The sequence below is a fragment of the Anthonomus grandis genome, chromosome 13, assembly GCF_022605725.1.
Source record: "Anthonomus grandis grandis chromosome 13, icAntGran1.3, whole genome shotgun sequence".
NCBI classification, from domain to species: Eukaryota; Metazoa; Arthropoda; class Insecta; order Coleoptera; family Curculionidae; genus Anthonomus; species Anthonomus grandis.
In genome coordinates, this window is record NC_065558.1 from 5,802,195 (window position 1) to 5,816,543 (window position 14,349).

Sequence of the window (14,349 nt, forward strand, 5' to 3'; positions counted from 1 at the left end):
TAACCTCAAGCTTGCAAAAAAGATCGAAGTTTATTATTATCGATTTTGCTAGAGGATGATCGTTTTATAAACATAAAAAGCGGTTTGTGTTTTGTGTCCGTTCGATTAAATAATCTGAAAGGCGTAAGTAGAAAATAAACAGACATGACCGAAGTGAGAAAACGCCGCGAATCGGACGGTAAACCGTTGGAATCCGCAGAATCTGACCACGTAAGTCGATATTTTTTGCAAGAATTTCTGCTTGATTTGTTTTCTAGCTGTCTTTTTTTGTATAAATAAACAATATCCTGGAATGATGACTAACCTTCTAGAGCTACACGGTTTCATAAAACCACTAAAATTGGCATGATTGGTACAAATCCTATAACTGTTTTGTCAAAAAAAAAGAATTATTGTTATTACTTCATGATTTTAAGCATAACAGTCATGCAAAAACATAAAAAATAAATTAAATAACAGTGTTGTACATTCTTTTTATAGACCATAGGGTTTTATTTTAAAAATAACTTCTCAGTGGGATTTGTGTTGGCTCCCCATGACCGACCCTGATAATTACATTAGTGCCAGTTAAGTAATTAATCCCCTCTAAATAACAACAGGAGAAAAACCCATTAATTCCATAAGAGTAACATGCTTGCTCATAAATTGATATTCAATACAATATTAACTACCTTTGAAATTCCAACAATTAAAATGCAATTGTAGAAAAAATTCTATGTTAGAAGTTTCTTTCTTATATACGCAAGGAACAAAATACAAATCAATAAATTTTATCCTGATTGACATGAACAGGAATCTTTAATGTTATAGCAAAAAAAACACACAATCCACCATATACTTAGTCTAATTATGGTAATAAATATTACGGGGATTGAAATTCTAGACAACCTTCGATTAGTAACTTCCTTGTTGGGAAATAGGAAATTATTGTTTTTTTTCAGGTTTTGAATTTGTTAGATGTAGAGGCAAGTTCACTGTATCAAATTTATATGTTCAGATATGCAAATATAGTTGACGCCAGACATAATTTACTTTTCTTTAAGCCATTTGTTATAATGTTCCAGGTTGTTCAAACATACTTTGTGCCTGTGTACCGGACAGTATAGGTAATTCCTTCAAAATAAAAAAATAAACAATGCAAAATTAGTAATTTATTTGTTATGTACATATAAACACACTTATTATCAATCATACAAAAAAAACCTTGTTGATGAAAGTACTATGCACCTCATTAGTTTAATTATGTTACAATAGGTACAAGGTTTTATCTTTCTATAGTCACAATTAATGCATTATACATTCGAGATAATGCACTTTTTAAATTGTTGTTTTTTTCTTTTATATTTTTCTATATCTATGTATATCAATTAGTGTTCATGTACTGCTATTCCAAACATTTATGCTATTTAGTCTAGGGATCACTCTCTTGATCAACATTAATAATTATTAAAAGTAATAATGGTGTTTTTCCACCATCAGACTATAGCTGGAATTCCAACTCATATTTCACAATTCTTACCATAATTTCTAAAAGATAATAAAGGAATATATAGAGTTGTATCGAACCTTTCAAGAATATCTTGTAGTCTTAAAAATGTCCTGCAATATCACAGAAGAAAGTTCATCAAAATAAATATGAATATTCCTGGCATATCTTCAATGATTGGTTCTTTGGAGTACTTTGGGATTTACATGAATACAAATATGACATTTAAGAAATTATGGGCATTTTAATGTATTGTGACCTCTTGCAGCCATTATACCATTTAAAAAATAGCTGAACTCTGGCATGTTTCCTAAGGTTTGGAAATTGTCATATGTGTGTCCAATTTTTAAATCTGATGCAAAGTATAATAATATAAACTACAGATCAAATTATAATCTTATCAGCTATACCAAAACTGTTTGAACACTGTATTGAAAAAATTTGGGATGAAGTAAATGTAATAAAAAAATTACTACCTTACAGCACAGGATTTATTTCTGGTCAATCTGTAAACACTAATTCCCATTTATCAATTTTCTTAGTCAATGTTTATAAATGGCATGAAGATACATGCAATTTACACAGACCTCAGTAAGGCGTTTGATAAAGTCAGTCATGAAATATATACATATAAAGTCTTATTTATCTAACAGAAAACAGCAGGTGAAGTTAAATGGTTTTTTTATCTAAAAATTTCAGGGTAACTTCTAGTCTCCCCCAGGGATCACATGTGGGACATTTTTGTTTTGTCTATTCATAATTGCCCTAGTATTGACATGAAACTTTATCAACAAATAAATGCCAATTATATTGCAAACAGATATTTTCAATTGGTGTCTTACAAATAACATGTCTCTTAACATATCCAAATATTGCTTTATCAAATTAATTGAACCAGTATACCTGTTCAATATCAAATTAATAATTTCTGACATATTTGCAATCAAAGATCTTGATGTTTACTTAAATACTAAGCTTACATTTTCAGAACAGTAATAAATAGAATGTTGGTATTTATTAAAAGAGGTAGTCAACAATTTAAAAATATACTTGCTGTAAAAACTTGGTACATATTTCTGATCAGATTTATATTAAATGTCTGAAACATTATTTGGTCACCATATTATCAGGGACATGCAAACTATTTAGAGATGGTACAACACAAGTCTATTAAATATGTTAGCTACACATTGTTATGCCAAGGTATTTCACTTAATGTTGAGCAAACTATGTCAAATCTTAATATACCTGTAAAAATTAGGTATTTTAAAATTAAACTTATGTTAGTATAGACGATGCAATTCATTCAGCAAGCTCCACCATGTATACAGCAAGAGATTGAGATTACTATGAAACAATAATGTTTACAATTTACTGTATTGACCCATCTAATATCGAGCAGACAAACTCTGATATATATATCATAAAACTCTAGCAATAAAGTTATACAATAATGACATAAAATATTACTCACATGTCAACATGACTTACTTGTGCACAAAACAGTCACAACCAATCACTAGAATGCGCTAATCCACCTAATAGACAAACACCATCACCACTCTATATACATGGTTCTTTATGAGCCGAAGTGCTAGCCACTCACTGCCTCTTTTACTTGTTGGGTCTTCTCAATTCCTGCTTATATAATTTATGTTTAGTGTATAGATTTTCAAGGATGTAAGATAACTCTCGGGCAGTTGCACCTTAAATAAATACAGGGTATCATAAAATATATGTTTATTAAATATATTAAATTATCTGAGCTTAGTAAAAGAAGAGAATACTTTACTAATATGATATCTGTTTTGCTTTTGATGTTTTCAATGGGTTTATAAAAAGCCCTGAATGATATATCCCCACTTTGATATATTTGACATAAGTAGAGCTAGGTTTAAAGCTTTAGTTCATAAGAAAATCTTAGAATAAGTACTTTAAGTAATGTTTCAACTAATTTTTAAATTAATCGCTTTAGATTGACAGCGAGGATGACAAAATCAAAACTTCAACTGACTTATCAAAAACCATCCCGACAGGAACCGACAAAGCCCCGGGACTCCTCGAATGGCTCGTCAAGGGACTTCCGGATAAATGGAGAAATTGGGCAGTACGAGCCATTTTCAGCATGATCATGATCGTTTTTTTCTTTTTGGTGATTTATGGGGGGCCCTTGGCTTTGATGTTAACCGTACGTTGGCCATACTTAACAATTCATTTAAGAATTCTAATGATTTTTTTCCAGACATTGATCGTTCAAGTGAAATGCTTCCAGGAGATCATTAATATCGGTTACGCGGTGTACAGGATACACGGACTTCCGTGGTTCCGGTCGCTTTCTTGGTACTTCCTACTCACGTCGAATTACTTTTTTTACGGAGAAAGCCTCGTGGATTATTTTGGGGTCCTAATCAACCGAACTGTAAGTTTAATTAACCTAGAAATCTAAACACATATTGACTTGTAACGGTTGATTAAATTATAAAATTAGGCATGGCCTTGCCCCAGTTTACATTATTTTCTATGCGTATATGCACGTTTCCTGGATATGTTTATAATCAAATAAATAAAGCTGGGGATTTGTATGTTTAAGAAAATATGTTTTTAATGAAAAAGTTACTTTTTGGGTCGTGCAAATATTTGTACTGGAGGCGGCTGATATTATAGACGTTTTTTGGCAAGGACATTTTCAAAAAGGGATTTTTTCTTGACGGAATTTTATGCAAGAAACAAAAACATAAAAGTTATAAAGCTTCTTTAAATAAATTCATCAGACATTTATTCATTGGTTATATTCAAAACTATTAAAAACGAAAGAATCAAGAAGTTGAGATTCTAAAATTGAAGACTCATAATTTTCTCTTTCCAGGAAGGTCTTCGGTTCTTAGTCGCTTACCACCGCTTCATCTCATTCAGCCTCTACTGCATAGGCTTCGTCTGGTTCGTTTTATCCCTTGTCAAGAAATACTACATGAAACAATTCTCCCTCTTCGCTTGGACCCATGTGGCTCTGCTAATTGTTGTCACCCAATCCTACCTTATCATCAAGAACATATTCGAGGGACTAATCTGGTTTATTGTACCGGTATCCATGATCATTTGCAACGACATCATGGCGTACGTTTTTGGCTTCTTTTTCGGGAAAACTCCTTTGATCAAGTTATCGCCGAAGAAAACTTGGGAAGGGTTCATCGGTGGGGGCATATCTACGGTGTTTTTTGGACTTGCAGTAAGTTTTCCTTCAAGAATCCGATAGTTGTTATGTGGAAGTATTAAGGAAAATTGTTTTTTGTAGATTTCTTTCGTTATGTGCCAATATCCGTACTTCGTTTGTCCTATTGAGTACAGTGAGAGCCTGGGGAGGATGACCATGGAATGCGAACCCAGTTCCCTATTTAGGTTGCAAGCCTACAATCTGCCCACCTGGTTGAAATGGTTGAAAATCGTGAGTAAAAGTTCATTTTATAACTTGACAATATTTATTCAAAATTACTGTTTAATATTAAAGTTTTATTTATTATACGAAGAATTTACAATTATATGCAGAATTACAAGAAGAAAATTAACTACCTAAAATAATAGAACTGTCTAAATTGACAACTGCATGTAATGATGACTACTTGAATAACTATAATGAATGAATAACTCTTTATTGCTAATGAATGTATGGTGAATGTGGTCCGGAATTCATGATTTCATTAATTCATTTTTTGAGTTATGTACATTTTGATAAGGCTTCTATAAAAAAAAATCACCTCTTCACCCAAAAAAAAATTATTTCTCAACTTATTTCGAAAAACGCTGAAATAGGTGTCTAATCATTTTAATTGGCCAATTTGTACCCAAATTTTCAACAGTGTAGCTTTCTTATTTTTTGAGTTATGTACATCTTGGTAAGGTTCTTATAAAAATAATCAGCTTTTCACCAAAAAAAAAAAATTATTTCTCAACTCCTTGGACGTATTTCAAAAAACGCTGAAATAGGTGTCTAATCATTTTAATTGGCCAATATGTACCCAAATTTTCAACAGTGTAGCTTTCTTATTTTTTGAGTTATGTACATTTTGATAAGGCTCTTATAAAAAACATCACCTCTTCACCAAAAAAAAAAATAGTTCTCAACTCCTTGGACGTATTTAAAAAAACGCTGAAATAGGTGTCTAATCATTTTAATTGGCCAATTTGTACCCAAATTTTCAACAGTGTAGCTTTCTTATTTTTTGACTTATGTACATCTTGGTAAGGTTCTTATAAAAATAATCACCTTTTCACCAAAAAAAAATAATTTCTCAACTCCTTGGACATATTTCAAAAAACGCTGAAATAGGTGTCTAATCATTTTAATTTGGACCATTTGTACCCACATTTTCAACAGTGTAGCTTTCTTATTTTTTGACTTATGTACATCTTGGTAAGGTTCTTATAAAAATAATCACCTTTTCACCAAAAAAAAATAATTTCTCAACTCCTTGGACATATTTCAAAAAACGCTGAAATAGGTGTCTAATCATTTTAATTTGGACCATTTGTACCCACATTTTCAACAGTGTAGCTTTCTTATTTTTTGAGTTATGTACATTTTCATAAGGCTCTTATAAAAAACATCACCTCTTCACCAAAAAAAAAATAGTTCTCAACTCCTTGGACGTATTTTAAAAAACGCTGAAATAGGTGTCTAATCATTTTAATTGAGCAAATTGCACCCAAATTTTCAATAGTGTAACTTTCTTATTTTTCGAGTTATGTCCATCTTGGTAAGGTTCTTATAAAGAAAATACCTCTTCACCAAAAAAAAATTATTTCTCTACTCCTTGGACGTATTTCGAAAAACGCTGAAATAGGTGTCTAATTATTTTAATTGGCCAATTTGTACCCAAATTTTCAACAGTGTAGCTTTCTTATTTTTTCAGTTATATACATTTTGATAAGGCTCTTATAAAAAACATCACCTCTTCACCAAAAAAAAATTATTTCTCAACTCCTTGGACGTATTTCAAAAAACGCTGAAATAGGTGTCTAATCATTTTAATTTGGACCATTTGTACCCACATTTTCAACAGTGTAGCTTTCTTATTTTTTGAGTTATGTACATTTTCATAAGGCTCTTATAAAAAACATCACCTCTTCACCAAAAAAAAAATAGTTCTCAACTCCTTGGACGTATTTCAAAAAACGCTGAAATAGGTGTCTAATTATTTTAATTGAGCGATTTGTACCCAAATTTTCAACAGTGTAGCTTTGTTATTTTTTGGTTTATGTACGTCTTAGTAAGGCTCTTAAAAAATCGTATTTACCTAAACATTTATTTTTCTCAACTCCTTTAATATACTTAAAACTTAATTTATTTTAATCAAAATTCTAAAACGCCCAGTCACTGTGAAGGTGTAAACCAAAATTCTGAAATTAAAGGCAATTCGGAATTTTGAAAATTTTAAACATTTTCATAAAAATATCGAATTGCTAATAAACAAGATAAATTTTGAGGAAATTATGGCAAATTTTATTCTAAAAAAATGCAAATTTTTGAATTACTGTCAACATTTTAAAAATTTTTGAACCTTTCACTGATTTTTTGATAAAAAATTAAACAATTCGTATTTCTTTTATCGGACAAATCTTGAAAAAAATCAATAATTTTCGTGAACAAAATTACAAAAAAATCAAAATGGTGGTCATTTTAAAAGAAATTCTTCATTGTGTTTTTAAAAATCGATATTCAAAAAGCCCCTTAAGTTTCTATTTAAAAGATAAAAAAATTAAACGTAGTTTCAAGATATCATCCCAGTTTTTCCAGGAGTTTCTCATTAAATGCGAATTATTAAAAAAATAAAATAAACGGTGCATATATTGGTCTATACATTTTAAAATTGGGACAATTTTGATGAAAAAAATCAAAATAGATTTTACAGGAAATTTCAACGTTCTTCAATTAATTAATTTCAAGAGTATAAATTTAGAAAATTACTGAATATACAAGCACAATTACGAATTTACAAAAATGTCTTTATTTCTCTAAAAATTTTCAAAATCTGTTGGTATCTGAAGTGCCTGGAAGTACGAATTAATAAAAATACTCAACTGCTTGATCTTAGGAGGAAAACTTAGAAACCCATCTGCCTAGAATTAAGAATTGAATCCAGGGCTCAATTGATTTTTGTAGCTTGGAGCACAGACACGATTGGGTAGGAAAGCAAAGGAATTTAAATTTCCTGATTTTTTATATTTACCTGAAACACTTTAACATTTTGTTTTTGTTTTTTAGTTGGGAGTAGGCGACCAAATCCACTTATACCCCTTCATGCTGCACTCTCTCGCCCTATCAGTTTTCAGCAGCGTGATTGGTCCTTTTGGAGGATTCTTCGCTTCCGGCTTTAAAAGGGCCTTTAAAATTAAGGTAACATTTTTAACGTTTAAGTGTAACATCAACGCAATGTATCTACAAATTTACAACAAGTAATTCGCTAGTATATAAGCTACTTGTTAATATTATATTAAAATTTAGCCCAAATAAAACTAACATTCAGACAAATACTAATATAGATGTAACACACTGACGAAATGAAATAAAAAACATTAATGGAGTTGACGGAAGTTAACCAAGCCACTCAGTATTTTATACAAAGACTAATAAAATGTATCAAAGTTCAAAAAATTATATCTATAAAAAAGAAAAAAAACTTGGATCTCAAAAGGAATCATTACTTTAATTAAACAAAGATATAAACTTAAAAAATATGCTGATTCATTAACTTATGACCGACTTGAAATTGCCAATACATTTATGGATAATTTTGACAATATTGGAAGGAACCTGGCTGCAAAAATTAGTAGTAATAAATACCATTTTTCTAGCAAATTTACTTCAGCGTCTCTTATTTTCAATTCATTATCAGCAAATGAACTTGTATTTGTTATAAAATTTTTTTTACAGAATAACTTGTCAGCCGATGAAGACTACATGTCAGCCAAGGTTTATTTTATTTTATACTTTTACAAGCACTAGACAGATAAATGTTTGAGCCTAACCCAACTAGCATTTATAGTGGGCAGGAACGATATTGCCACTCTAAAAGAAACTATAGAGGGGACGGCGACCTTAGGCGGCCACATCCCATATTTGTAAGATGCTACGAGGCTGCGACTAAAATGGGGAATGATTTTAGATAGCTGGGTAGTGTTTTGGGTAGTTTTTGCCCCTAAGGCATTTACTCTGTTGTGCTACTATAAAGTAGATAATTTCGTCCCAGATACGTAGATGCCACGATTGCTGCCTAGTTAGTGCGTGGTCACAAGTTCGTGGCAAACTAATGCTTTTTCGAACGTCTTCACCAGCGCCACCATTATGAAATTGTAAGATTGTTTTAAAATGGCATGATGACAAACGAATCATAAACAGCCATTTTACTTATATTATGATTTTTCATAATATTGATTTGAGTTTTTCTTAGGAATATGAAAGTAAATTTATCGACGCAATTGAGTTTACTGGTTAAAACTATAGGTTTATATTAAAATAATTTAAAGCGCCGCACCAACTATCTGAATTTACCTTTTTATTTATGTTAAAAAATTATATAATATTACGAATTTTTTTTAATCATTGCTTCGTATCTTGCAAAAAATATGGCCGATACCATGAAAATTACTAAAAAGTTCCATACGCTACTATAAAGTGGTAAAAATTATGAATAATTAGGCGGAAACTACCCATTTGAAACCTTAAAGTATATAATTCAATAAAGTAACAGTCGTAACTACCCAGAAGTGACTATATCGAAACAGGAACTCTTTTGGAACTGTATTGCCAAGGGTTTTTAGTGACTATAAAGTAACACTCTTCTATAAAGTTCCCCGTGCAACCAAAACGCCACCTTTCAGAAGCGCTCGCCGCAATCTCGTGGAGAGGCGCCGCGCCGCGTAATACCTTGGCCACTATAACATCCTTATTATATATTATGCACCTAGCTACCCAGCTAGTTTTCATTGTTTATTTAAAAAATTTTAAATGTTCTTTGTGATTTTTTAAAATTGATTTATATGCCAAAGAGCAAGAATTTATTTTATTTTTTTTTAAGAATAATTATTGTTTTAGTTCCTGTTTAGTGTTAAGTGTTTATTTAGGGTAATCATAATAATAAATAAATATATATTTTTATGTACCCAAAAACAGAGTTTTCATTAGTTGTTAAAGTATGAAGCAAAGGAAAAAATACAAGCTTGTCTTTCCATTCGATTGCAAATAATTTACATTTTATTTGGTCTAAACGGTATGAACACAATGATAGTGGGATTTCATTTATTTTTATAGATTTTGGGGTGCTGATTACGAATCCGGAATATTCCAAAAAATAATAAAATCACTTCGTTTTAAGCCCCTAAAGGGGGTAGTTTTTGGTTTTTTGCGAACGTAGCATTTCCTGTACATTTTACAAAAAAACCCTTATAGTAAATTAGAGATGGCTATATTTCCTACAAAAGTCCGCGACAGCATATGTCCATCACCTACCGTTTAGCGATAATGGCGCCCCAAAGTTGACTACTTTTTAAAAAACATGCTTCGGATAAACTGTTTTTCTCGTTAATGCAAATGGGAATTTTAAATAATATGTACATATTTTTTATTGAAAAGTATAAACATTTCTACATACAGGGTTACAAAATAGTTAGGGATCTTAAATATTAAATGTTGTTAAATTAATTTTACAGAAAAAAATAATAGAATATTATTGGTATTTATCTTAGTCATGTCTTAAATTTTTGATTTTTTGCTTCACATTATACAAGTTCTTTCGGCACCACTTACAAAACTTATATAAATTCGTATGCACAAGTTTTGTTAACAAAAACATTTTGTGCTCATAGCACTTATACTATTTGATCCCAATCAATTAAAATTTCTGGACAAAATTTTATTTTTTATTTTTGTTCTTACAAACTCATGGTGCCCAATTTTCTTAAATTCATTAACAAAAATTATCATTGATTTTTTAACCACCACTGAAACATCATCGGTCGGATAGACCAAGTATGTAGTTTCATGTCCACCGTAGTTTTTATTTAATAAAAATAATTGAGATGGTTCACTTAAATATTTATTTAGTTTTAGAGAAGTTGCACAAACGGAACAATTGAACATTTCCAAAACCTTTTTTACTAAATACTCAGCAAAATAGGTGTTAGCACAGTCTTCTAAAGAATTTGTGGAATTGGTACTTAACAGTTTGTCTACATTTATATCACAATTTTCCGAAATGTCTTCCCTCTCATATTCAAGTTCTGCTGGCATATTTGTTTGATTTTCCGCTTGGTTTTTCTTTTCATCAATTAAAATTATCTGTTTGTCAGTGTTAATTTCACAATTAGACAGGCTTGATGGGGTAAGTAGGTCTGTAACTGTTTTAATCCTGAAAAACAAGCAGAAAGATCTTGTTGTTGGGTTTAGGTTCCAATCCCCACGCTGCCGAGCCATTGAAAAAAAAATTTCCAGAAAATCTTGGTTTAACCGATTTGTTAATAAAAAATTGTTATTTTCTAATTTTTGATCTTCGTATAAACCTGTAATTGCATTGATTGATTGAACCACTCCATTAAAACACGGTGGTCTATTTTTTATCGTTTCCCTGACATTTTTTTTCTTATTTAAAACTACACTTACTTTTAGCAACGATTCAAACATTTTTTCCCTTTTGTAAGATATCCAAAACCGACCAATTTTGGTCACTAATTCCGCAACTAAATGGATTTTTTGTATATAGGCGTTTGCTGTTCAATGCGTCAAATAAATTGTTCATATTTTGTATAAAGTCTGCAGTATTAGTGCCAATTTCTCTACTAATTAATTCCTTTCCTACGCAAGTTCTTACGGCGGCAGCCATGGTGTTAGAAAAACGTTTTTTCATATTTTCATTCATAGTCTAATTTTTTTGAAAAAATTGTCTTAATGTTAAAAAAAAGCGACACAGAATAAAAAAAATAAACACTACTATTTTAATTTAAATATCTGCAACTAAAAAAGTTTAAACTACCATTATATACTCAAAAAACATAAAACTAATGATCGCATTGTATCAAGAGCCGATAAACACACCCCTTAGCGTTCAAGCAGAGAATAACATTAAAATTATAAAATCCCTTCTGACGATGCAAAATAATTTTCATTCGAAATGGTCGCCCGTCTCCCCTCTGCGGCAATTAAACTTTGCAACGAAGGAAAGAGAATCTTCGTTTGGTCAACCGGCTTAAAAAGTCGGGCGACATTTCGGGCCCGCACTTTGCCTATTGGAGTATTTATCTGTTGCGTAGCTATTTAGATCTGTGCTGTCATTTAGTGCTAGTTTTACGGACTTTTACTTTAGAGAAATTAATTCCAAGAAATGCGATTCATGATAGAGATATAAGACGTAAGGCTCATAGCACAGCTCTCTTCTCACGTAGTTATACTTTCAATGTCGTACAATTTATAATCGATTTAGACCTTGTCTTTCAATTGCAATATTTCGCTTTAAAAATGATTATAAAACTTTGTTCTTGGAGGAACAATTGCCCAACTAGCTTTTTTTCTCTGCGGATTTACAAATGTATTTAATTAGTTTTTTTTCTCTCAAGTTGTTCTTTAATTAATTTTTATATTGCTATTACTGCTTGTTTGTCAAAAAATGTGTAATTATTATTATTATAAGAAATAAAAGTAGCTTTAGCTAATCTTTGCCGTTTTGGGCAAATGTAATGATACCAAATTACGACACATTAATTTTTTTATTTATAACTTAATTTCCTATTAAAATATCTTTCTTACAGGACTTCGGTGACGTAATACCGGGCCACGGGGGCATAATGGACCGTTTCGACTGTCAATTCCTCATGGCGACTTTCGTCAACGTCTACATCAGCAGTTTTATCCAGACCGACAGTCCGCAAAAGTTGCTCTCGCAGATTTCCTACTTGAAACCGGAACAGCAGCTGCAACTTTTCAGCATGTTAAAGGAGTCGCTCGAGAATCGGAACATTTTACCCGTTCGAGTTTAAATTGACGGCTATTTACACCGTTTTGTTTTTTTTTTTTATTAAGGCGTTTGGATCGTGATTCTACCGTGTATACGGGGAGCATTTGTGTTTTTTTTTAATACATTTTTCGAACGTAATAAAAATGATTAGACCTGGCGTATCAATAAGCACTTTAGCGTTAAATGGAGAGAAAATGTAGCCGTTGTGTGTTTTCTTGATTACATTCGAAACTTGCAAATTAAATAAACGGAAATGTAAAAGAAAACTGTATAGTCACGATCCACAATAATAATGAACGTTAATTTATTCTAAGGTGATTTTGAAATATCTCTATATACAGGGAGTCCCAGGGGGTGTGGGCAAACTACCAGATTTGGACAACTTACCTCTGAAATACGGCAAGTTATTTCATTTTTAGCCAGATCAGTATATCTCATCCTGCTGGAATCCACTAATACAATGTTAGCCAATTTTTTTACATCCTGTATAATAGAATTACAGCGCATGTTTCCTAGATGCTACAAATCTTATTTCAAAAAGCTCCAATATATTAACCTATTTATTTAATGAAATTGTGTGTGAATCAGAATATTGCATTGGCGTTAATATACAGGGTGTAAAAAAAGGAATCCTACTTGAATACCTTGATAATTTACTTTGAAAAAAATTACGCTGTGTAAACAGTGCCCACATATCCTGTGGACACCCTCGTACGTTTGTACATTTTTCTTATTTATTCGCGTGCCATTTTATTAATTATTATATATTTGTTTTTAAATTTATTATTATATTTTTGTTAAATTTGTGCAATTTATTTATATATATATTATCATATTATGGTGAATGTTTCGGTGTATGTAAAACTGACCAAATAAGGTCGCTTTTATCGTGATATAAATGTCGGTTATTAATTTCCAGGTTATTTTCAGGTGATATTTTGATTTTTTATTATTATTATTATTAGTTTTTTTTTGTTTGCTCAATAGTACTTATGCAATATCGTTTTTTCTCTTCCATCTAAATTGTAACTACTGACCCACATTTAAAAAGATTCCTTAAGTATTCAATGTTACTTATGTATTTGCATTTATACGTGTCTTGCATTCAAACCTGACTAGATATAGATTATTCTAATTAAATTGTGTTTCCTAAAGTAATTTTCCCAGTATTTATAAGTACCATAGTTGTATGTTGATGTCTAAAGTAAATTCTATTAAATAAAAGAATTTAGCGATAATTTTTTGACATTTTATTATCGACAATTTATTAAAATAACAAAACAATCACAATATTTAGCATTCTTAAAAAAATATATTAGCATGCCTTTATGGAACTCCCTGCTACATGGCAGTTCATACAAGATGGCTCAATTTCAACCTAAATCATTGGAATTCTATTTTTCCATTAAAGAAATACGTTTCGTCCAGTAGAAACCATCATCATTAATGGCAAAAAGACGAAACGTCATTTTGCCATACCAAAGTCCAGGTTCGAATCTGAGCCACCCTGTACTGCAATATATACCTAAATTAAGAAAAAAATACGTACGAAAATCAGTCAAAAAAACTCATACATACATAGTCCGAGTACCCACACACATATAACTGATTTTTAATTATTTGACACGGTACACACGCAACAGCTGGGAAACCAAAAAGTGTCACTGTACAGATCACTTCCGCTCGCATCTAGAGCAATTAGTCTTTTCTGGACGTATTTCTGTTCGCAGGTCGACGTGTAGCCCTGGGGCAGTTGGCATAGACCCCCACAGTTAGAATCACTAAAAAAAAAAAACAATTTATTTGTATTCAAGGATTTTAAAAACATATGTTCCCGACACTTAATTTTTATTCCAGGCTTTT

The 14,349-nt window shown here is 31.1% G+C and overlaps 2 protein-coding genes across 2 annotated transcripts in view; one reads left to right on the forward strand and one right to left on the reverse strand.

Moving 5' to 3' along the window:
* Nucleotides 1–13,725, forward strand: LOC126743874 (phosphatidate cytidylyltransferase, photoreceptor-specific). The gene is made up of 7 exons (XM_050451115.1): nucleotides 1–210; nucleotides 3,462–3,674; nucleotides 3,729–3,905; nucleotides 4,353–4,712; nucleotides 4,779–4,928; nucleotides 7,746–7,877; nucleotides 12,281–13,725. The coding sequence occupies exons 1-7, from the start codon at nucleotides 145–147 to the stop codon at nucleotides 12,506–12,508; spliced, it is 1,326 nt and encodes a 441-aa protein (XP_050307072.1). The 5' UTR covers nucleotides 1–144; the 3' UTR covers nucleotides 12,509–13,725.
* Nucleotides 13,722–14,349, reverse strand: part of LOC126743875 (protein spaetzle 5-like) — a 25,324-nt gene continuing 24,696 nt past the window's right edge. Inside the window, exon 6 of the mRNA XM_050451116.1 lies at nucleotides 13,722–14,267. Within this exon, the coding sequence (XP_050307073.1) occupies nucleotides 14,099–14,267 (169 nt within the window). The 3' untranslated portion in view covers nucleotides 13,722–14,098. The remainder of the gene's footprint in view (nucleotides 14,268–14,349) is intronic.